The sequence below is a fragment of the Haemorhous mexicanus genome, chromosome 1, assembly GCF_027477595.1.
Source record: "Haemorhous mexicanus isolate bHaeMex1 chromosome 1, bHaeMex1.pri, whole genome shotgun sequence".
NCBI classification, from domain to species: Eukaryota; Metazoa; Chordata; class Aves; order Passeriformes; family Fringillidae; genus Haemorhous; species Haemorhous mexicanus.
The window spans coordinates 27,505,161-27,531,041 of record NC_082341.1 but is presented as its reverse complement, the minus strand read 5'-3'; the positions used below and the strand labels follow the sequence as shown (position 1 = coordinate 27,531,041).

At 36.4% G+C, this 25,881-nt stretch overlaps 1 protein-coding gene across 1 annotated transcript in view; it reads left to right on the top strand.

Moving 5' to 3' along the window:
- The window catches only part of THSD7A (thrombospondin type 1 domain containing 7A), a 266,296-nt gene that overhangs the window by 52,815 nt on the left and 187,600 nt on the right, over positions 1–25,881 (top strand). The window contains exon 3 of the mRNA XM_059843888.1: positions 23,564–24,093. Within this exon, the coding sequence (XP_059699871.1) occupies positions 23,931–24,093 (163 nt within the window). The 5' untranslated portion in view covers positions 23,564–23,930. The remainder of the gene's footprint in view (positions 1–23,563; positions 24,094–25,881) is intronic.

Here is a 25,881-nt window from a genome sequence, read left to right as displayed (position 1 = left end):
ACATGGGCCTAATCTAATTTAGGTGTCTGTAGCTGAGTACATAATATGGCACTTCTTCTGTATTCAAAGTGTATTTTGATATTTTAGGGTAAGATGCTTCTGACTGGTTTTAGAAATATACTTCCAGGCAAGATAAATTGTATCTTATTGACTAGGCCTTTATTGACTGTAATGAAATATAGCTGAAATGTAGTTAACAACAATGAACACTGATGAATCCTATTCAAGATATGTATTCAGAACACCACAGGCAGTGCAATATTGCACATTTCCATCAAAAATGCATGGACTTCTGAAATAGTTGTGAGAAAATTATACCCATTCTTCCCAGCCTAGCAGTGTGAAAGTTCATGCACTTGATTAATAGAGAAAAAGAAATCAAATGCATTGTATGGTTGACTGATTTATGCTGAAAAATGCTCTTTATCTTTGAACTCTCAGATTGCAGGTCAGACTGGATTGTGTAACTTTTGTTTCAGAACATTCTGTGCAGATGTGACTGAACAGATATGTGAAGAAAAGAGTTCTTTCAAACAAAAGCTGAGCAGATTTTTTTAGCCATTGTCTATCCTGAATACAATTAATGTAGGCTTGAGAAGCAGCCCCAGTCCTAATAAATTGCAGTAAACTTTTAACTGGTGTTTTGGAGGGAGAGGAGGTAAGTTCTGATGAGTGGTTCTCACCCGTCTTCCTCTACTTTCTCCCCTTCAGAAGTATTTTGCCTAAGCTTCCTTTTTGTTTTTGTTCATGTACCTTTCCACACAGATGTTGAGGTTTATTTATATTCTTCAAAGAAATAATTTTACAGGAAGTACAAGTATTTTAAAGTGACTGCCAACATACCCAGTTTAAACTAGACATTGTTCTTTTAATCTTTGTTAAAGTTGTTTGATTAAATAGTGCACTTCTATAAGCCTTTTATTGTTTTTCCCTTTTAATGTAACTTGGATATTGAAATTTAATGAGTTTATACTTTTTAATGAGAATATTGAGATCTTTTGTATTAGTTGAAGTGTTAATACCATGAATATGCAATATATTAAAATAATAGAGCTTTGGTGACTTAGTGAAAATAAGCAATGGGATGCTGCCAGGAACACTGTGCTTTTGCATCAGCTGGCAAGTAGGCTTCTATATCACCTAAAGGTTTTAGTCAACACATTTCAAATTTAAGAGAAATTATTAAAATGCATGGAGGAAAGTCTTACAATGTCCTTCCTGGTCAGTCTTGAAACAAGGAAAGGAATTTTTTCTTCTTTATAATAATATTGAAATATTGAAGCATCTGCGTCCTTTCCAATTTTATGGAGAAGGTAACTGTCAATAAAATTCAAAATGCAGGACTGAAGCAGTTGAAAGAATATTTATTCATGAAAAGTACAAGGTATAACATCAATGGACAGGTTGTGGTAGCTTTAAAATGTTCATGGTAAGAGGTGAAACAGAGAACTTTAGAATTCAAGAATAATAATTTCTGTTGATTTCTACTCTTTTGTTGAATAGAATAAAAGGATGTGAGCCCCAAGTGATCAGGCATGTATTGACCACTTGGGTTTCTTCTGCTGTTTTGAACTGCTCATTTTAACACCTTGAGCTAATTGGATGTGTGAGAGGCTTTAATTAATTTAACAAGTTAGATATGTTTACTGTTATGTCAGAGAGTAAAGGAGATTTCTTAAGTGCTGTGTTGTGGTGTGTATCCTCCTGACCCATGGAAATTCCATGGAAATACTGATTTGAAAGCTTAAAAGCTTCTTGTTAAGGAATCAGCTCATGTTTGTATTCAGAACAGTAATTGGGAGTGGAAAAAGTCTCCTTTTTGGTAATTAAAACTACAGCTGAAATGCTGTAGCTTGATGCTATTTCTTAGTTATTCTATTCCTCCTTTTATACAGTTCCTGTTGCAATTTGTAAGGCCAAGCACTTATTCCAGATTCTACAGGAGTGCTGAGTCCTGAAACTTTGCTTGCTGCACATACTGGTAACACGTGCATATGCTCAGAAGGGGATTTGGGACTGGATTTGCACCCTGAAATGTAGCACCACTATCTCCCTCAATAGCTCTCAGGTGTTTAGCCTCCCTTTACAAATAGTCATTAAGAGGGAGGTGTCCTGTTGTGTACTTTGGCACAAATTTTCCTCCTGTCTGTGTAAGGAAGTTTGGAAGAGTTTAGCAAACAAGCAGAGCTGCCAAGAGCTTTGTGCCTCCCAGGACATGAGTGCACCTGGCAGCTTTGAGGCACGTGGCTGAGGTGGCTGATGCTCAGCCTGCAGGTGTGTTCTTGCCCTGCTGGGAATATTCTGGTTTGCTGTAGAGATCTGCCCCTGGTGCAGTGCTGACCTCAGGTGCTGACCAAGGCATGCTGCCTGCCGGTGTCACATGCCCCATCACCCTCAGATGCTGATGCCCTAAAAGCCATCACAAGGGCCTTCCTCCCCAGCATCTCCCTCAGTGGCCAGGCAACCACAGTGCTCACCATGCCACAACCCTTCCTCACCATCCTCATCCATCAGAAAATTGTGCTTTCAAGCACTGTGTTTATTAACACATGTGTAAAGTTGTAAAATATGCATAAGGTAAGTTAGTTTTTGGTAAATAACTGGAATTGGTAATTAATTGAGAAAAGTAGAATGAAGGCCTAATAGAGGTGGAGCATATTTTTTTGCAAGGATTAGACTATAAACTTTTAAACTGAAAGTTTCAAGGAAGTGTAAACAAAGGAAGATAGTTCTGTTGATATTTTATTGTATAATCCAAATTAGCGTCTCCATGTTATATCTGTAATATGCTTAAAATTATTCTTTCAAGCTTTTTTTTTTTTTTGGTTTTGTTTTGCTGGTTTTAGAAATAAGGCAGGTACACACTGAAGGACGAGCAAATAGTAATTTCCAGCTTTTACCTGCCTTCATACAGTGATTGGGAATTCTACTTCTGAGTACACTTTATAGAAGTAGCCCATTCAGATAATATTTCTTTTTATTGGTTTTTCAGTGGTTAGTCTTGGCTTCCATGTCTGCCAAACAGCCTCTCTGAGGAGCCTACATGTAGGAAGCATGAATTTATCTGTAAATGCAGGGAAATGATCAGGAAAATGAAATAAAAAATAAATCTTCTTGCAATACAGGGTGAATTACAAAATAGCTTTAGAGGTATTGGTTATACATATTCAGTCTGTAATTAATCTCAGACCTCTCTTGAACAGCTAAATATTTTCTGTTGTAAGGTCTACTCTATGGAGAGAAAAATATGTATTTAAGTTAAACATTGAGTTATCTTATTTTTGCTTCCTGTGGTAATATTTAGTGGCTTCTCTTTGTAGTTCATGTTAGCTTCATTCTTTTTCTGTTTTTCTGCATGAAACAAGATCTTGCAGACAGTTTGATAACTGAATCTTAAGGAGAAGCATGTCCATGGGTGCTAGTAGTGAAATTAAATCTTTATCACTTTCAGTATATAGTTTGCTTGGACTATAAATTAATTAGAGCACTATGTGATTTTCTAGGACTTCTGGTTTATGGATAATAAATCCATCTCTGTATTTTTTAATCTGTCTTCTTTGTTACAGTGATTCCTTGCCTTGGTGCTTATATATATTTTTTTCAGTAGAATCATAGAAGTGAGGACTACAAATAGTCATTCCATCGCTAGCCAGAGATATGTATGGATTTTGATTTCTTTTTAGTGTTTTTTTTTTCCCAGCACCTCTTACAATAAATAGCCTGATAATATGTTCCTCTTTTGCTTTTATCAGTAGTTCAAGGTGTCAGTCTGTCTTTTCAGGATTAGGACATGTGTTCCATTAACTTTCATGCCTCCCTGGCATGAAATGTTGATAATGAAATGATAGATGTTGAAATAACAATGAGAGATAAGTATGAGAACTCTCCAGGAGCACATTGTACTAACATAATGCCATACTTGATACTTGAACTGTCTGATATTTTTCTCACACTGTAAACTAAAAAAAAAAAAAAAAAACAAACTCTTGGTAGAATGATGGAGTTATGTGAATCCATTTAAATTTTTATCTGCTCTCACATATTAATAAAAGTGTTTGTAAGTTTTATAGAGAAGATATAACCTAAGTCATAATATTACAATTTATAATAATGATTTAATAAGAATTTCAAGCACTTAATAGAGTCAATTTTGCAGTCATCTGTAGCTTAGAGCTCTCACATTTTGCATAACAAAAATTGCCTAAAATATCTTTAGTGACCTTGACTGGGAGATTTTGCAACAGTGCATTTGGATTTATTCCAAATTCTATTATTATTTTGAAAACAGTAGAAGCTACTCATTTATGAATTTCTTAAACAGTAACTTGTAGTTTCAAATTACTGAAGACTGAAACATTGCTAATATAATTTCACTGTGGTCAGAATTCTTGAGATGCTTTGTTGGAATAATTAGAAACCATGGATTTACAATGTATCTTTATACAGATGTCCTCAGTAAACATAAACTTTATTGTAGTGCAAAATCCTGGGCTCTGAGCAGCAACACTGACTGGTGCAAGACATTTGTCTTTTCTGTGAAATCCCATTCCTGAGCAACCACCAGCACTGCTTAGCATCTTTCTGTCTTCAGGCTTTTCTTACCATAACATTGATCTATTTTTTAGCTCAAGACAGCATTTTAATAACCAGGCAAGTGCTCTGTTCTAAAATTAAATAAATGAATGCATTAAAAAGGCAAGCTTTGGACAACCTTTGGTTGTTTTTTTGTTTTTTTTTGCTACAGTAGATGTTAGAAAGCTAAACTTCCACAACACAGTTTGGAATCAACACAGTTATTTGGCATAGGTTATACCTGCTAAAAATAATTGAACTACAGGTCCAAAAAGTAAATCTTCTGAAATCTTAGATTTCAGAAAGAAAATATCTGAAGTGTGTTCAGACTAATTTTGCCAGTAGTTGAACATTATTTACATTCTTTTATTCTTCAGAGTACACTGCAAAACTCAGTAAATTTTAAAATGTTGTGATGGCAAGTAGGAAGTGATCAGCCAAAATATCCAAAAATAACCAATAATGTGACCAACTTATGAGGTGTTCCACAAAAATAAGGTTATTTCAACCATTTTTTTGGTTAATTTTTCCTCACTGTGTCTTTCTTTTCAGATGATTTATTATTTTTTGGTAAAACCAAATTCTAGGGTCTTATCAAACTGAAAACATTGAGATATGAGGGTAGATCAGTTCACTTTACTATAACACAGCATTTTTGTTGTGGATTTATTTGTACATATTTACTTGATCTTGCTGGGTATTAGAGGCAGTATCTAAGCAGTCTATTTAAACATAGCATGTTCACCTCAAGCTGGAGAAAATAGGTCAAATTCTGACATATACTGTGACTTCATTAAATTAGAATTCTGTCTTTATGCTGCCAACAGATTGATGACAAATTTAACTTGAAAATACTTAGGGTTCATCACCTTTGCTAATGTTGGGAGAGCAGCTTCAAGCTTATTTGTAAAAGATAAGAATTGTGTTTTGTGCCTTTCTCTAGTTGTGTTACATTAAATGAAAAAAGGGTTTTGCTCTGCTTCACCTTAGAAAATGTATTGTGTATATCAAGTTCTGTTTATCACCCTAAGAGTTGAGTGTCAGATTGGGGTCAGATTGCTGCCAGGCCAGTATAACCCTTCACCAATGGCAGAGGTAAGGTGGAAAGATGTCCTTAGCTGGGGAGTTCTGTAAGGTATGTAAGTGTAGTGAAGTCCTGCTTTATAAATCCAGGAGCCACTTCTCTTATTGTTATTATTCTCTTCTGTGTTAGTGCAATAGTGAATAGAAAACAGAAGGTAGAAGCTAGAGCAGGGCAAGAATCACCCAGACATTGGTCTGAATGATCTTGGAGGTCTTACCTGGGTTTAGCCACAATGGTCTGCTTATTTGTCATGGGGTAAACCTTTGTGGCTTCACTCTGAAGAAATGTACTGTCTGCTCTAATGAAAACTATTGCTCTCAGAAATTACACAGAATGACTGTAATAAAAACACTTCATGTCAGAATATGAAAATATTGCTTATTTGTGCTGAAAAGAATCATATTCCAGATGTTTTATGCTCATTCCTAACATTATACTTACTTTTGTGTACTGAAAATAACTGCTTGACAACATGTTTTGTAGATAAGTACATAGTAAACCTTGCTTCTCTTTCCCCCATGGTGTATCACAGATGGAGTAAATGGGGCTGTAACTCCCCTGGGTTCTTAAAAATGCACTGCCTTCGTTCAGATGCTGGAGCTGCATCATTGCCTTGCTACTAAAACTGTCCGACTCAGCCTGGCATAGGGGATGCAAAGCCCTTCTAGATTAAACTGACAGCTTTGCTTAAAATCTCTTTATGGATTGTTAATCACCAAAACAGAGGCCATTCTGCAAATATTTACTGGGCTGCAAGTGTTCTTATGGCTGGATAATCTGGAAGATTTGAAAGGCAATGGTGAGCAGCTATTATGAATTGGTGAACAGCTATTCTGAATTAAGAACCACATAAAATACCAAAGAGGTAGCTATAACAAGAGTTTTGACTTATCTCATTCAAATTCTTGTCTTTCAGCTTGGAATGAGTCTCTCCCTGGAGTTCAAGGAAAGATTTCAGAATTTATTCTTAGAAGGATCATTTTTAAATGACAGGAGGGAGGACTTAAGTGAATGAAAGCTTTGTTTAGAAACACTTTGAATGTGTTGCATTTTCCTTTTTATTTATGATGTATGTTGAACCACAAAATACAGTTGGAATTCATGAAAATCTCTCTGCTTCTACATCCACCTTCCTTCTTTTATTTTTACCTCACATTAATATGTAATAGGTGGATCTGTGAAATCTGTTTTAAAGATGATTTTTTTTTTCCTCACATTTTTTCCCCCCAGAGGAATTTTTCTCCCCTTTAAGTATGGTTTGGTGTTTTTTGCTACTTACATAAGTTGGTATAATAAAATTTAAGTAACCTTTTAATTCAGTTGAGGAGTTTGTTTCCTGTCAAAGGATTTGTTTTTAAATCTTGGGTCTTACTCTTCCCTTGCCCTATGACAAATACATAGAGGAAATTAATGTTCCAACCTACTTGGAAAGCACATTTAACAGGAAAGGGAGGGCTATTTTTAAAGTAGGAAAGGAAAGTGTTAATTGTAATAGGATTTTGAAAAACATAATAACTGTTCAGAAGTAACTTATTGTATAAATGAATTTATACCAAGGTGGTGTCTAAATAGAAGAAATGCAAACTGTGATGTGTAGTAAGATACACGTTTTGCCAATACAGCTCATAGGTTGAGCTGTGTTGTTATTGTTGTGTAACAAATATGTTGTGTTATTTTGGTAGTTTCTGAATCCTAGTGCTGACTGAAATGTCTGGAAACTTTCATATTTCCCAAAGTTTAACATGCACAGAAAAGGCATTTCTTTGTTATTTTTGAAATTATTTATTTAACTGAAGCATTTTCTATGTTCAAAATCCTGCATCACAGCCACAGAAGTCCCAGCTGAAAGCAATCTAATGGCATAGGTGAGGAAGACAGCAGTTGAGGGATGCTAGAAAGATGAAAGTAGTTCTTATTGCAGCCGTGTGGCTAAGTGCTTTTGACTCCAAGGGATGTCAGGTGAATTCTTTAACCCATACACATGGAGTGCTCTTACAACTTAGCTGCTCTGTGCCCTTTCAAAGCGGCAAAATTTGTGAATGACTTCATCAGTTTTGAAGTATTTTAATTTCCTCAGTTTTCCTTACATGTTTATCAGACTTCCACTATGGTTAAGGTAACAATTTGGGATCAGGCATAAAATAAAAAGATGTTTTATGAAGGTACTATTAATATTAAACTTTGTGGTACAGCAGTATGTCCTCTGAAGCCAAGGTCCAGCCTCTCTAGCACACTGCAGGTCTAGCTGTGATCTGATGGGGAGTGGAAGTTTTGCTGATGCATTCCCAGTTCCAGCCCCCCTCCCACAGAGCTCTCTTAGCACAGCCCACACTCTTGCCTGCTGCTGCTGAGCCCTTTCAGCTCATTCATTGTCCCCCAAGCCATGGCAGAGCAGCACCCTCAGAACTCCCATTCTTCTGCACTATTTAATGGGGGGCTTCAAACTCACTGTTAGGGAATTATTTTTGTGTCTCTTCTGTTTTGGACAGCTCAAGTGTAGGTCTTGCACCTTTCCTGTGCTGATTTCCTGATTCACAGTCTGTGCCAGCTCCCACTAATGTCAGGACTGGGGCCATTCCAGTAATTGTTTTGGATGGAGAGCAGAGGAGGAGTCCTTGATTGAGCTCATTTTCAGCAGATTAACCTTTTATTTGCTGGTCTGTCTTCTAATTGCATTTTTGTTTACATGACCTGTAGTTATGGTGTCATTACAATATGTCTATAAAGTTTTCATATGACAAAATTTGCTCTTTGCTAAATAACTAAGAGGCAGTGTGATGGAGGCAGAAACACTCCTGGAATTTCAGCTTCCATATTTCTGTTGCTACCAATCTTTCCTGTTTGGGATTTGTAGTTGGAGAGCTGTGTTTTTAATAAGCTGTCAGTCTGACCAGCTGTATGTAGTGAATCTGGAAGTCACTTCTTTCTAGAGTCTTTGTTTTTCTTTTTTAACCTTTGTTAATGGCCTGTCAGGCATGGTTGGGTTAATAGCTAAAGGACTTGTAACTGTTACCTTCAGTAATGCTTAGTTTTAGTTCTTGTATTACCACTGTGAGCAGAGTGGATGAATGTGAGATAAGCCTTGCACCTGTTTGGAGTGGGAGGGGTTCCACAAAGATGTTCAGTTTACCTCAAAATGTGCTTCTTAACATAGTGTAACTGCATTGTTAAAGGCACATCTGAAATGCGAACAAAAATCAAAGTTTTTCTTTCAATGATTTCAACATTTTAATTTACACTTTAATTTTCATGAATTGAGTGATTTAAATATGGGGTTTTTTTGGGTTTAAAATTATATAATTGTATGATAATGATAAGTATTACTTAGGTACAAGTTACACTTCTGGTACTGTAGTTCACATACTGTTATTTGCTCCAGTGTGAATTGATGTGTCTATTAATGTCATGATTTAGAAATGGTGTTCCCACAGAAACATCCCAAAACATGTGCAGCTTTTATGAAAGTTTACCACTAAGCTAATATCACTATTTGGAAAAAATAAAGGCAAAAATAAAAATGTAACACTGCACTGTGTTAAAACATGTGATCTTAAACTGCAATTGTTTCATTTAGCATTTCATCCCTAGAGTGGAAATTTCATTAGGTCCATTACTATTGTAGATTGTGTCATTTATCAGTCAGGCACTTGTAACATTGCTTTTTTTCAGGTAACTACAAAAATGAATACCTATTTTCCTTTTTTTTTCTTTTTTCTGTTTTGTGGGTTTGATGTTATTTTGTTGTTGTTTTGTTTTAGTGTTAATTAATTGTTTCAAACATGGAAAAAAAAAATTTCATGGGCAGTTTCAAATAGGTAGGAGAGCAGTAGATTGGCCTGAACTTGGAGAGTGGGAAAGTGAACAATGGAGGCATGTTTTCATTAGATTAGAAATATTATTCTTTGGAGCTCAAGGTGCAAATTATCCTGTGCCATAATGTTCTTTTCAAACACACAAGATAAAATTTGCATATCTAAATTGGATCAGCTTGAATGGGTTTCCCTGCTGTCTCATCCCCTCAGCTACAGTCTTTCTGAGTTGGCCTGCAGGTGGATCCAAACAGTAGTTTTTAAGTCTCTTTTTAAGAGCATCTTTGAAATAATTTTTTTCTTTTAGTTTTATATTGATTTCTTGCAATGAACCTCAGCAAAATTTCTCCTATGTCTCATCTAAGTATAATTTACACGATAATTAGAGGTTTAAATTTAGCTATGCTTACATTGGCTTTAAGAATAACAATTTCAACTGAGTCAATAAAATCACAGTTGTTTCATATTGTTAAAATAATAACTTTCCTTTTCCTCCTTTCCTTTCATCTTAGAAGCAGTGCAATGTTTTATTATAAATGTGACAAATTTTGCCATCCAATGGAAAGACCCTGCAAGCAATCTTGCTCTTCAATGCTGTGCTTTTCTTCTGTGTTTCCAAGGTAGACTTGCTGATACTGTACTGATTTGGATTTCTCTTCTCCCTTTCCATAAACTCTCACAACTTAGATAATATTTTATTACATTAATCAGGATGGAAGTGGATATATTATTCTCACCTCTACTAAAACAATTGCATTAATAGATTTTTATCAAGTATCAGGGGAGACCTCATCATGGTCTGCAGCATCCTCCTGAGGGACAGTGGGGGGCAGGCGCTGATCTCTTCTCTCTGGTTGGCAGTGGCAGCACCCAAGGGAATAGCAGGACACTGTGTAAGGGATTTCCTAAGCTGGATATTAGAAAAATGCTCTTTTTCAAGAAGGTGGGCAGTGGATCAAGCTCCCCAAGAAAGTGATCACAGCACCAAATTTGGCAGAGTTCATGAAGCTTTCAGGCAATGCTGTTATGCACATGGTGTAATTTTTGGACCAGAAGCTAGACTGTGTGCTCCTTGTGGGTCCCTTCAAACTCTGAATATTCTATTATTCTATTATTCTAATTAATTTCATCCAGCTGTTCAATTTATTCTGTGTTCATTTGGTAGTATGATTTCTTCTGATATATCAAGGAGAAATAGCGAAAGAAATAATTTAACTTCTGTGGACAACAGGGCTACAGCTCAAAAAAAATATTTTAATTTCTGTAAAATAGCTAGAAAGTTTTAAGGGTAATATTTTTACAGTGTCTCTCTGATGTATGAAAAAAAAATTGTAGCAAAATCTTAGGCTTTGGTGGTTTCTGTACCAAGGAATGGATGACCTAAAGCTTATCCCAGTTCATCTGTGTTTTACTAGCTGTGCATGTGTATTAACTGCCAAATACTGATGTAAGAATTAGGAATAAGCTGTCAGGATGGTCCTTGAACTCCATTAATGAACAAATAGAAGCAGAAAAGGGTTTGACATCAACCGAGCTTCTCCAAAGCCTCTGTCCAAGGTGCTGAGGGATACTGTTCATCTCAGCATTGTGGGACAGAGCCAGAGGGTCTGGCTTAGGGGGTGACTGTGCTCACCTGCCACCATTGGGCTTGTCTCAAGGTTATATTCTGGGTGGGTTTGGGGTTTAGAGGCCTTTGGTTTAGGTTTGGGTTGGGTTTTGAAGTTTTGTTTCTGTTTTTGTTGTTTCTGTTGTTTTGTTTATGTTTTGGTTTTGTTTCTAAACTTCTTACCTGCTCTGTGTAGAATGTCAGAGTGTTACAGAAAAATCAGATTTGGTTTGCTAGTTTTATGTACATGATGACTAAATCTCAACATTATCATCTCTCTCAGTTTGTCTACTGTCCCTAGTTCATGTTGGTGTTTCTGTTTCTTTACATTGGAGGTCTGAAGACCCTATTCAGATCTATAAATAGTTCTCATTTATGTGTTGTTGGAGTTTGTTTCTCTTATTCTTGCCCAAGTAATTTGAAACTTCATGAGAATAGGCTAGGATTACTGCTGTATCACATGATGATGATACTCATTAGTCAGAGAGAAAACCCACCCTGATTACTGTTTCTGAATGCAACATTAGCATTTCATGGTTTTTTTTGAAGATCACAGTAACTGCCTTTTCCCATCTGGATGATATTCAAGGAGGTGTGGTTGGCCTAAATGCCAATGACTATATCTAACTCATGGAGCCCACACAGTTATGCTGTCACAGTAAGAGATTAATGATATTACTTCTGCAAAAACATCTTGGATATCATTGGTGTGGGGAGTAAGGAATAAGAGATATTCCAGTGGTTGTTCTTGGACTGTAGGATTAGTTCTTATGCTTTAGGCTTTTAGGGAATACAGTAAGCTCTAAATGCTATTTCTGCCATGAGGAACAAAAAATACCAGCATTTGGGGAGAAGGTTCTGACTGTGTTTTGATGGGGAGAGGAGGAGTTGGACTCTAGACAATAGAGTGCTGTTGTGCTCAATTTGTTAGTGGACCAAAAAGGAAGGATGGGCTCTGTGCAGGAAATCTCACTTGTGCAAACACAAACATCCTTATCTTGAAAGTTACCTGACACATGCCCCGCTTAGCCCTGCAGTGACTTGGCACAACTGAGCTGGGGAGAGCAGAGAAGGCAGCTTTCTCTCTAGCTGGTTCCACAGTCAGGCTCTGGGCAGTGGAATAGTGACAGCCTCCTGCACTTCTCCAAATCTGGGCACTCTGCATCTGCAAGCCACTGAGCCTGTGTCTAACCTGTACTTCCCCACAATCTCTGTGTGTGTTAGCTAGGCAGGCACAGACCACCAGTGAAATCAGCCCACACTGGCATCAGGTAGCACCTTTACTGACTTTCAGGTGTTATCCTGGAACTTGCTGATTCATGGCCTGTACTGATGTTCATAACATTTTAACATAAAGCACGTTTCCAGATGTCACATGGATACCATACTGTACTTCTGAGATTAGATTGAGTAGAACAATATTTTTGAATATTGTAAATGTTTAACTTCATTTATATACCCACATATGTAAACATAATATGTTCACCAAACGATAGGTGTGGTGTTTGGCTTTCTGTGGGAAGCCTTAGGCAATATGCCATCATTGTTTAATAATCTGTAATGAAATTGTAATGAATTGGTGAGTTGTAATGAATTTCCTTGCTATTGTCTCTCTGATTGATCCTTAGTCTTTTAAATTGCATTTACTGTTTATAATCCAGTGTGTTTCAGTACAGCAGACATAACACTTGTGCTAAGTGTCATTTCTTATCTTGTAGTTCTTAGTGTTTATCAGCAGATAGAACATGGGTTATTAGTTCATTAGTGAAAATCAGGATACAGAAAAGTAATTTAATAATGAGAGAGTAGTTTCTATGTAAGACAAGAAATACCTTCAAAGTTTTCCAATAATCTTTGTTAAAAAATGGCGTGTGTACTTTGCAAAGAAACCATTTGTTCTGTGATAGTGAAGCTAATTATTCTCAGCACACTCTAGCTATGTCAAATTGCAAAAAGAACATCAGACTCTGTATGTTGTAGGAATTAAAACGCCATCAGCTGAGTTAATGAAGAGCATACAATGAATATGATCTCATTTTTTGCAGTGCAGTTTAAGTGAAAGCCTTTTAAGAACTGTTGCAAAAATCATAATTTAGGGGGGGAAAAAACAATAAAACAAATGTTTGCTATCTGTTTTAATTACTTTCTGCTTAGAGGTATGCATTAGGTTTATTTATTGTTTGATTTCAAACTATTTCTCTTAAATGGTTTAAGAATACAGTGGCTAATGATCCATTCTGAAATCAAATGAATAGAGTCTTCTGTATTCCATTATACAAAGCCAAAGAAACTAATTTTTGATTGTTTCATTATGATGTCGTGTGAAGATCACTACTTGAAATTATAGATTAGCATAAGCATGGGAACCTGAAACAGAATATAAAACACAGAAGAAAAAGGGAATTAGTGGTTTTGGGTTTTTTTTTCAAATGGGAAAAAAAATTTGAGTGGATTTCTGAATTATGTACCGACCGTGAATGTAGTGAAAATGCCATCCCCTATTATCATTTCAATTATTTTTCTTTCTGTCGTATTCCTTACAAAGACAGCACTGTGAAAACCTCCCTGTAATAGATCTCCTTGAAAATTTTAAATGTTTAGTGGAAAGAATATATGTTGTCTTGACCAAAGATAATAGCAATTTTAATTGTGCATACATGTAAGAGAGATTGGAAGATTTTTTTTCCTCCTTTCCACCAAAGATTCCCTGTGTCAAAACTATGTATGCACTTAGAAAAACTTAGGATATGAAATCAGAAGCCTGAACTCTTAACAGAAGCAGGGAACCTTTCTTATACTTCACCAGTCCCTTCAGATATGAAAATTAAGCATTGGGAGTTTAGAGGAAGCCCTGTCAAACTGCCTATCTGCAAATCAAGAATAATTTTTCTCAGAGATCACTGCAATCAAATAAGTCAATATAGTTAAGTTTTATATTAAAAAAAAAAAAAAATCTTGATTCACAAGGTTGGAAATCAGGCATTTTGTTCACTGCCAGTCAACCAGTTATTGACAGAGAGGGGGTTTGGTGTAGTCCTATGCATGTTTAAAGTGTTTGGCATAATGGTTCTTTCCTGAATCCTGTCAGTATATTACTTTGCTATGGCAACCCTGTAGCTTTACAGGAGATGAATTTGTTGAATTGCACCCTCCTTAAGCCTTACTGAGGTACAATGTGTCCTTCTATTCAGTGAGTTTCAGTATTTAAGATGCCATCAAAGATCATAGGATATTTAACTTCCTTTAGATAAGACCATGTACAATAATCAGATTTGGGCAAACTTCTACATCTGTTATGGTTTTGCTTGTATATCTGTGGAAAGAAGAAAGGACTAAAATGATCTGGGGATTTAATATTCAGTTATCCTCCAAGGTTTCCAAAGCAGGTTGCTTATAACAGTTTTCTAACAGCTTTTGGAGGAAGCAGAATATTTTATTTCTTTGTGTGAAAGTCTGAATTATCTTGTTTTGGAGTTGATAAGGAAAAAATACTAAGTAGTAATATACTAGAAATAGCTTTTGTACATATCTAAGAATTGAAAATACCTCTGAGCCAATCTGTCTGATGGAGAAATTAATATTTGAGCATATGTAGAAGTGTCTGCAGGAAGTGGGTGGAGGTAGACCTGGTGGTGAGAGTATTTTAGCAACATATTGCAAAAATTGCTATTTTCCTTTCACTGTGTGGGATGTCTTGGAAAAGTAACCTTATACTTAGGCACTGATATATCAGTCGGACAACTGAAGTTGTGTGTTGTATCTGTATTTATATATGGGGGCTAAGAGAATTTAAGCTGACATAAATTGTGTTAGTATCTAGTAAACATTAATTTTAATATATGTATTTAAATCATAAACCATTAATATGAAAGCATATCTTATTTTTTCCTATTGATACATCTAGGAAATTTTTAATGTGAAATTTGACTTCTGCTTTATACATGATGTATCTTTTTTTTCCTCCCCCACTGGTAAATCATGTCTATCTCTTTACCTGAACTCAGGTTGTTGTTTTACCTGAACTCAGCATCATTTGAGCATTGGCATTGTGGTTTCAAAGTCATGCTTCAAATTTTTAATGCTCTCCACCTCACTTCATCTGTGTAAATTAAATTTCCTTGTCCCAAGGAAATCAGCCTCTATTCATCTAGCTGGATGGTAACAACTGAACTGCATGCTGATCTAGAGACAACTGTTTTGCAGGCTTCTATAATATTTCAATAATAGTTCAGTCACTGAGAATCTCCTCCACACCATTCCTTCCTTCAGTGAGCAGTATGTCAAATGAAGCTGTCTTATATTCTGCAGAGTGTATAGGTGCAACTGCCAGCTATTTAGACCAAGGTTAGTTTTGAGTCTCAAGGGAAAAACCTGTGGAAGTACCAGAGCTCACACGAAGAGTTAATTGGAAAACTTTTTTTTATTTTCAGATACACAAATGTAATAAAGATTGAAGAAAACACGTGATATTGTCTTTTGTCATCACAGGGAAAAACAATGATGCCAATTTTATGAATGTTTTTTCCATCCTGGAGGTGTCACATCACCTTAAGCTTGGTTTGAGCCCTTTTAAGGAGGCTTTAGTTGTAATGCTAATGCTGATAGTTTACAATAATTTTTCAGCAGCACACAAAATGTGTTAAACACATTGTGATGTATATGCAGAAAATAAATTAAATGTAGTTGTGATATCAGGTATCTTGGTGCACAGGTTTGGCTACTTGCTTTATTTTGCCACAGAAATATTTATAATGAAATGGAGGTGAGGATGGTGCTCAGCAGTAGGGGAGGAGGAAAAGGCAGCTCTTAGGAGAATGGGAGTTTTTCTTAACACAGCTCAGAATTTTGCAGTCTGTGTGTTCTGAAATAATAACTTGCTTTGATTAATATGCACTTACAATTTGCTAACTTTGTGACCTTCCTTATTTAGATTTACTTTTTGCATGGTGGTTTGCTCCAGAGTTGACTTTAATGAGTGACCTATAGTTTTCAATAGTAAGATAGTTCAGTAGGAACAGATTTGCCTTCTATCTCCCAGTTAAAGAAACTACCATATAATGGAAGTATGACAGATGGAACAGACTTGTGAAGTTTTAGAAAGTATTCCAGAGGCTTTATTACACTATTAGTATTAGTATAGTATTACAGGCTTTATTTTGAGATACCGTATTTAGGGCTGCAATTTTAATTATAACCTAGGATTCTGCAAAGTATTATTATTAATGATAAAATAGGGTTCTATCTTAGAGTTTATTAAGTAAGCAAGTCCCAATTGAACCTTATTTATTAATTTAAAATTGTTTAAATCTCACCTCAGCTTACCCTGTGTCTGAATGGTGTGAGATACATTAATCAGTTTACTGAAGTTACATTCCTCTTGTTTATTGATCTGTTGAAGCCAGCAAAATCCACACAGCTGTATTTTTGGCCAGCTAAATTAGGACTCTTAAGAAGTCAACAAGTTATTAAAAGCTGTTTCCACCTATATTGTGTTTGTCACTATTACTGAGTCTGTGCATTTCTGGAAATCACTGAATGTATTGGTTAAGTTAAAAAAAGCTGCACCAATGAAACAACTCACTAAAGAAATATCAGCCTTGTTTAATTTTCTTATTAATTTGTATTACTTAACTAATTTGAGAATTGATAACAGAGTGTTTGAGTGATTTATGGCCTGAAAAAGAGGACCAATGTTTCTCTCCTTGAAAATGGAAATTGGCTTGTCAGACATTTAGATGAAGAATGATCAATCAATAGGATTTTAATAAGGAAAAGCTTTAAAATTGACTGAAGGTGGCTTTTGTTTAAGGTGATTTGGTATGTGCATATTACTAAGCTCTCCCTGGAGAGGATTTTCAAAGGCAATAATGGGCACTGATTTTCTTTGTTTATTTCATTCTCTTTCTGTTCCCCCTTTGCCAGGGATTTCAGTACTTACCTCTCCACTGTATCTTTGAAAGCTCCCCGCCTGCTCTTCAGGTCCTGTGAATAATTTTACTTATTTGCATTTAAAACTATGAGTTTTAAGCACTATTTTTCTCCAGTGAGCCTGTTGTCTAGACAAACATTTATTTTCAGTCTAAGTTCATGCTAGACATGGGGGCTAGCTGTTCCCATTGATTTTAGGAACACAAATTTCAAAAGTACATGCACGCACTGGAGGAACAGATTTGACTTGGGAAGATCCATTGAAATACTGTATTTGGGTTACCTCTTGGAAAATCTAGTATAATGGGCTTGGAGTTAAAAAGTAAATGGCAGTTATGGTCAACTGGGTGGTTTGTTTTGTCCATTAGTGGAGTCCCTATTGGGCCTTCTGAAACTTAAGTAACTTAAGTTAGATTAAAAAGGCTCCATTCTGTGTGCAGTTCACATACCTATACAAACTATAGATCCACAGCTAATGCATTAAAAGAGTAAATAGTCTCCAGCACAGCCACACAAATTCTGGTTGTCACTACTTCCTTGCAGTCTTTTTTTTTCTCCAGTTAGGTTTCTCATCCTGATTTCAGCCTGTTTTCTTGGCTCTTCCTATCACTATTTTCCAAACTTTCTATCTTAGTGACTTAGAGGCCACCATTATGTTCCACTTTGGTACCCAATCTTATTTTATTTCCCCTCAGCACTCTGTAAGCAACTGTGTACTGGGATCACAATTACAGAGGAGGTTCTAGGTTGTGCAGGCTTCTCTTTGGAGTTTGTGATGGGAAGAGCACACTGATCATTCCCAGCACAAATGAAGTTAAGTTTTTTCCCCAAGACGGGGGTTACCAAAAGTTTTTAAGTGAAAATGTCACCATTTTCCTCATGCATTTTTTTTTCCTTTTTTATTAAGGCAGAAAAAGTCATGGAGCCAGTTTTGATCTTCCCATCCAGTTCTCATCTTTGGATAGAATCTTCTTCACGTGGTTGGCATTGAAGCCAATGTAATCAGGGTAGAAAGGACAATGTTTATTCACAGTTTAAAGCCAGAAAGTAAAATTAGGCAGTTTAATCTGACCTTTTTCAGTTCTTGGACCATTGCATTTCACCGTGATATTGATCTATTCAGCCCAGTAGCCTTTGGTTACAGTACCAAGTCAAAACTAACATTTTTCTTGAAAACAGAGATGGTAAATACAGTTTTTCATCATGTTTCTTGATCCAAAGCTGGGTGCCCTCCTTGATAAATTCATTGATTTCTTACTTGAATTCTTTTAGCTTGATCTCCCAGCAAGCAGTTCTAGACATACTGGCTGTACCTCAGCGTGCTCTCCTTACAAAGAATACTTGTTTTCCAGGAGTATTTTATGCCAAGGATGTTGTTTTTGTTGCCTACATTTTTTTTTTTTTTTCAATTGAAAAACCCACCTTATACCAATGGCTATGAATGTGTCCAGGTATGGCTATGAATGTGTCCAGAATGTCTATGAAAATGTCCAGGTATGAAATAGATTGAAAACCAAACAAACACCACCCTTCCTCCCCCAGTATAATGAAACAATAAAACCAAAATCTTTAAAAAATATTTATCTGTCCAAAAATTTCTGTCTTAACTTAATAAAAGAGAATTTATAAAATCAGAACTAGATGATGAGATGTTTCTAATCATTCATGTAAATAGAATCTTCATTAATTTTTCAAAAATAACTTTTTCTTGTGGCAATTTTTTGTAGTGATCAGGAAACACTGGAGAGTTTAAGTGTGCATTATTAATATACTCCAGTCACTTTGTACATGTAATGCTTTCTTACTTTTCTGCAGTTTACACATATAACTCTTTAAGTTCATAACTTGTTCTCCAAATCCATGATCTAAAAGAAGGAAACAAATTTAGCAGGCAGGCATCGTGATGTTTGCAAAAATGGTTATTCTGAGAAAACCATCAATAATTGTACTACTTGTATGAAAGAGGCTGGGTTGCTTTTGTTTCTTTGTTTTAAAAATTGCAAGTTTATAAAGGGGATGTGGCAAAAAAACCCTGAAAGGGTAAAATCAGGGCCTCTTACCTGTTGTGAAAGCAAAATAGAAATTTCTAATAGCATATTATGACATGGTGGAGTGTGACACCTAGAGGCCATATGTTTAGGATTCCTAAAGAATAATTTCAGCTGCAATTTTGGACTTAAAAACTGGAGCAGGCATATTTTGAAAAATTAACTTTTTGATCCCTAATGAAATAAATTAAAAAAAGAGACTGCTTCTGAATCTGATAAAGAGTTCTTAAGGCTGTGCAGCAAAGATTAAAAGTGCCCTGTGCAGCTTATTCCAGCCTGAGGTACTCAATAACTAACAAAATTCTTGCAGGTCCCATATGAAGAGAATGTTCATAATATGCTTGTCACCATAGTAAAATATCTTCATGAATACCAGGCTCTCACACAAAGCAGAACTAGAATTTAGGCCTGTGAGTTTGTCAAGGAATGAAGAGAACAAAATCTTCTTGTAACTGTTATGTGAATTATTTAGATCATGGATATTACAAGGAAATATATATATAAGGGAATACACTGCACCTTCTTAACTCCTCTAAAAATTAGGGGGGCAACCATGCCACTGCATCCCATGAAATGGATATATCCAAGGACATCCTACCTCATATGGCAACAGAACCAGATCAGCATGTTACAGATTTAGAATACTTATCAGAAATATTTGCCACTCTATTATCCAGTGGGAATTAGCTGTAATAAACTCATTATAACCTTAGAGCTAAATGAATAGGAGATAGGTGGCTTAGTTGTTTTTTGGTGATGTTTGTTATTTTCAGACCTAAAAGAGGGGAAAAGGTCTTGGAGATCAATCAAAACTAACACAGTTCAGATGAAGAGGACTTTCACTTTACTACACAAGGAATAAAATATTTTTCACTCTATAGAATTTGGGCTATTCTAGTACTCATTCTGGAGGGTTTTTTATACTAGTCTAGTACTCATGCAGCAGAGAGGGTTCAGTTTTAGAGTTTATAAAACATCGTCTATAGCTCTACAAAAATTAACTGAAACTTCTCTAAAGGTTTCTGGCTTGACCAGTCTGAAATTGAAGATGGATGAAAGTGATGCTGAACACTTCTCTTTGTTGTGTATTACTTACTCTAGCAACACATGTGTCTATATATTTAGTAGTCTTTGCATGCTTTTTAGCCTTACTATGTGTAGAAATACAACATCATCAGGATATAAGGTAATATGATCCTGAAGCTTTGATTCATGGCTCTTCATAAAGAGAAGGTGTTAGCATGGGACTGCCTGGTAGCAGAAGAATACTGCCAGATGGATTCTATATTGAAATATGTATCTTATCATTTCCCTCTCCAAAAAAATAAGAGGTATTTCATGCTTACTTTGTCATCCTCCAACTCTTTAATGCTAGGAAATGTGAGCAAAGTTATTGGAATATTTCATGACTAACACTTTGTCATTTTGATAAAGGTGTTTGAGGTTAGTCATACTTTTTGAAGAGAAATGAAAAGGTGCTAAGTTGTCAATGATTTGTTTGAGTAGTTTACAGACTTCTTGTAGCTGTTGTGCCTCAAATAAAATAATAGGATTATTTAGTTTGGAAAAGATATTTAAGATCATGGAGTTCAGTCACTGACCTATCTCTGCCTAGTCCACCACTGAACCATAACCCCAAGTGCCACCTCTATATCTAAATATATAATTCAGTCTCTTGAGGGTCATAGGTTGGTGCTCTAAGGAGCAACAATTGCATTATTAAATTTCTGATATGCATACAAATATCAATTGTAGTTTATTTCTATTATTTGTCTAGAGGCTTCTTCTGAGAAATACTTAACCATTTATTTGGGAATGTCTAAGCCATAAACAACTAATAAGTTATGATTGTTAAGTATCTATTAGAAGATTGCCAGTAGGCTGAAAGTAGTGCATTGTTTACTGGAGGGAGGTCCCACGTTCACAGTAGCAAATGGGAGAGGATAAGAAGACATCAGATACACTGGAAATGGCTAACAACAGCACTCCCAGAAAGGCAGGCTGACAGCAACAGAAACTTAAAATAAGGATATATTCCCTCTTGTTTGAGAAGCCTAATTCCTGCAGTTAGGTTGGTGAGGTTGTTGTTGGTGTTTGTGTCTTCAGGCACCAGCCTACTCTTTGCCCTGGGGAATCACTGGCTTTCCATATCAGAGTAATAGATGAGTGCATGTAAGGCATAAGTGGGTCCCAAAACCAGTTCTTCAGAAATCCTCTTTTTTTCCAGACACACAAATACTTTTGTATATTAAATGTTCCTTCAATTTTGTCTCTGTGACCTATTTCTGAATAGTTTTAATTCATTATGTCTTCTGACAAAAAATAAAGTGGAATTATTATTTTGTGGTTCATCTATTTTGTGACTGATAAAATGGTAAAACCATAAAAAGTAGTGTGAAAATATTTTACTTTGATAATCTATATTTTAGTGGTTTTGAAGTATGCAGTTCTATAGTTGCACAAATATAAGAAAATATTTGAGTGTTTGTGTACATGTGCTTACCCTCTCTCATGATGCTGCTTTGTTCTGCTGTCAAAACCCACTTTGATTCATTGTGCCAACTACATGGATGATCTGTTCCCTGATGATGTTTCCAGATGATCTGAGTCACGTACAAAATATTCTCAGAGGCTTTCTTTATACATTCATTAAAAATTCCAGATAGAATCCATTGTATTTAATAACTCTGAAAAGGGTGCCTTTTCCCCTAGTCTCTCTATAAACTTGAGTCTTCCTCTCCTGCAAAGCTCTGGCTAAAAAGCCAATGTTTACTCTTAATTTTTCAAAGGAATATATAAGCTACATATGTTTTAAGTATGCAAGTCAATACAGCTATTGTTGTAGATTTCCTGAGGTTCTCAAAACTTCTTTAAACCCTTAGATACTTATTTCTATTTTTCATAAATTGTGAAGCTGGCATTATTTTGATTATGTCATATATTCTCAAGTCTCTCTGCACAGCCTGTTAAATAAAGTGCGTGTGATTAACCTAACCACAGATGTAGCTTTAAAATTGATGTAAATCAATAAACTCAGAAAAAATTTTGGTTTAAATCAGTGTTCTCTCTAGCACAAGGCAAAGGCTGAAGAGGAAACCATGCTTTCTGAAGCGAATACAGCATGATGTAGAAGTGAATAAAATGTATCTCCTGAAGTGCTTTTAGCTGAGGGTACAAGTTCTGGACCAGGATGCTATAAATTTGTTAAGATCATGGCTTTCTATGTATCCCTTATCAACCTATAATCTCCTGATTGTTGCCTGTTTTTCAACAGCTGAGGAACAGTAATCCACACTTGCTTATCTCTCTTAATCACAGCCTCATGGTGCTATAGCTCCCTGAGCCTTTAATTCCCTCTTAGAGGCGTAACAGAGTGGAAAGTAAACAAAGACGAATTTGCAACCTTCAACATTGCTAATTTGCTCTGATGTCAGAATATTTAAACAGGCAAGGACTTGGGAATTATTTGATCACAACTGATTTTAATCTAATGCATGTGAAAAGGCTGAGTCTGGGAAGGTTGTGCAAAATGACAGGCGTCCCAAGAGGGGTTGACTGAAGGTTTCTTCTTTAAACAACAATAGCTCCATCATTTTTCAACTCTGGGTCCTGTGCTCTTACTGTGTATTCTTGTTTGCATTTTTAATGTAACTTTCTGAATATGATATTGGTTTTCTTGAAAATTCCTCGTTTGCTTCCCAGTTTATAGGTGCCAGAAGCCCAATCTTTAGGCTTGTTATAGTGTCTGTTCCCTGCTTAGTGGGTGGGAGAGATAAAGATCCCTATTTAAAAAGCTTTGTCTCTCTCCACGTTTTTGTACCATCTTGACAGCCTAATGTATCCTGCATACTTTCATATGTAAAATGATTGATAACTTGATCTTCAAATTATTTTAAATTACACAGTTGACGTTTATGCATGTATATATGTGTACATACTTGCTGGATAAGAAAGGATGTTATCTTGTGTTATATATTATGTGCACACTTCATCTACCACAGAGGTGATGGGCTTACACTTACATACAAATTATCATACACACATATTCATCCTTCCTCAGAGCAGATAGCTGTGTGCCATTACCTGAAATAGATTTGATAAATACATGCAAGACAAGGTAGTCTTTTTAAATTTTTTAATTTTTTTTTCTAGATTTCCTTCAATTTGCCTTCATATGGTCTCAATTGTCTGTTCAATGAATGTGCAATCACTTATTTTTTGTTGTTTACAAAATGGTTAATGCAGCGTACATAGTACTACCAGGACAAATGTCTGATGCTCTCTTAATTGTTATATATTGTTCTGTTTATATCTGTTCTGGTTGAATGACCTGCGTTTCTGAAGCATGTCTGATGATGATTTCTTCTTTTCTTCTTACGTGTATCATTTGGGATATTCCAGGGAGAGACGTGTCTGGGAAGCCAGCCTTTTGCAGTCACTCTCTGCACTGAGATTACAGCGCCGGGCTATTTGTGTTTCTCCTCATCCCTGTTTCTCTGTCTCTCACTCTCTCCAGCTGGTGTAAATGACTGCTGCTGCCTCCCAGAGCAAGATAACCTGCTCAGTCAGCTGGAGCCCCCTGCGGACAGCTGTCTCGCTTTTAGCTGATGGAAAACTGCTATAAGCGCTGAATGGAAGAGCGTGGAGCAGCGACCATACCGGCACGAGGAGCTGCTGCAGCAGCAGCCAGAGCCAGCGAGGACTCTATTGTTCCCCGGTGTTAAACAGGTTTTCCTTTCCAACTGCCATGCACAAGGGCGGGAGGGAGGTTTGCGGTCCCTTTCTGCCCGCGAAGAGATTCTGAGGAGGGGAGGATCGTTCGAGGAAGGTTTCGCGGCGGTGCTGCGGGTTTTGGAGGCGGCAGCGGCGGTGCTGCTGGAGGCATGGGGCTGAGCGAGGGGAGCGCTTCTCTCTGCCCTGCTCCGGGGCTTTCCGCCGTGCCCGCCCGGTGCGGGGGAGTTCTGCTGCTGCTGCTGCTGCTGGCGAGCCGGGACACTCGAGCACAAAGTGAATTTCAAACTTCATCAGTGTATTTGTGGAAGACTGGTAAGTCAGGGTGCTGTGATAACGCAACAGCGGCGTGTTGAGTTTTTGTTGTAAGTAATAACCTTTTTGTGTGCTTTGTGTATGTGGAGGGAGAAAGTTAATCTAAATAACTAATGTTTACTGGCAGGATTAGAGGGGGAAAATAGGTCATCCTACAGGATTCCACCATCCAGGCAAATATTGCAATTAAAAAACTCCACATTTGTGAGTCTGTGGCACTGTTACTGGGATTTCTTACATATTTTTAACTCTGTTTAGCAGCTCTGTGTTGTACATAAAGGACAGAGCATTAGTGCCTGTTGTCAATGAGAAGGAACAATTATCACAATTGGACTCAGCATTGTTAAAAGTGCTCTAAACATACCGAATTTTCACAAAGAAAGATGTGATTCAGCACATCTAATCTCTCTGTCCTGTGCTGACATGTAATATATTCGGTGTGGTAATTGATGGGGAGTTGGGTTTGTTAAATTTAGTTTTATTCCACGGTATATAGGACACGTGAAAGCTAATGATGGATTAGGTGAAATAATCCAAGTGATGCCAGATCTCATAACCAAGGAGCCAAAGGCAAATAGGCTGTGTGGATTCAGCACCACAGTAGATGGATAATTTCCCCTTCTTTGATCCTAATGAGTTACGTGTCTGTTTTAAAGATTGCATAGTCATAACAGTGTTTCAGCCTTAACTCTGCATTGAAAATCAGTGGGGGATTTTCCCGTGTCTATTAATACATTACATTAATTCAGGACTTAAGCAGTGATGAATATGTGCATTTTAGCTGTCTTGATACAGTTGTAGTTCATATCTAAGTAGACTCAAACTCTCATTTAGGAAATTTAAAAATTTCTGACTGGGAAATATTTCACATTGGCTTTGGCAGTTAGCTTCCTTTCCTGTATGTTGCCAGGAACAAAACAATCCAAAAAGTAGTAGATTTGTTTAAAAAGTGGCTTTTCATTAAAGGATAATACAATAATAGGAGAGACTGCAAATTAATCATTTGTCTGAAAAATAACTTGGAGAAGACAGTCTCTTTCCTAGATGGAGGGACACTGCTTTCTGCAACAGAAGCAGATCAATTTACAATTACAGTGATATCCTGAATTTTTTAAGAGGCTCCATCTATCCAGCTGCTCAGAGAGGAGATTAAAAGGAAATTCATTTAAACAAGAAGACAAGCTTTCCAATAACACTAGAAAGAGAAATCTGAAGAAGGGAAAATCCTTTGCAACTTTCACTTCTGACTGCAAGATGGGTTACACAATGACAGTGACCTTTTTTCCCCTTTAAATTGTTGACAAATTAAAAACATTTTACAGTTCCATTACAGATCTGTAAATGTTCAACAGACACTTAAAAAGAGATGATATATATGTACAGGTTTATGGAAAGGCACAGTAATAATACAACATTCTCATAAAGCATTTCACATTTACCCTAAGTTGCTAGGCATCAGCAGAATAAACTCTCCAGCATTTTATTATGTCTCCATTTAACAGTGTAATGGATTGTATTTAAAAATGTTAAAACAGTAACATAGTTTGAGGATAATAATAATTCTAGTGAACTACTACTTAAGAGCACGTGCAATCAATTTGCTATGGACTTAACTCCACTTACTTTGCACATAGTACACGTGCTCTGAAGTCATGTCTGATAAACCAGCACCAAGGAACCTGCCTTGGCTTTTGTCTTCCCCCCGTTTCTCCCTTCCTAGCAAAGACTGCTTTTAAGAAACTTTTGTGTAGGACAGGTATGATCCAATTACTTTGCCTGATGAAGAGC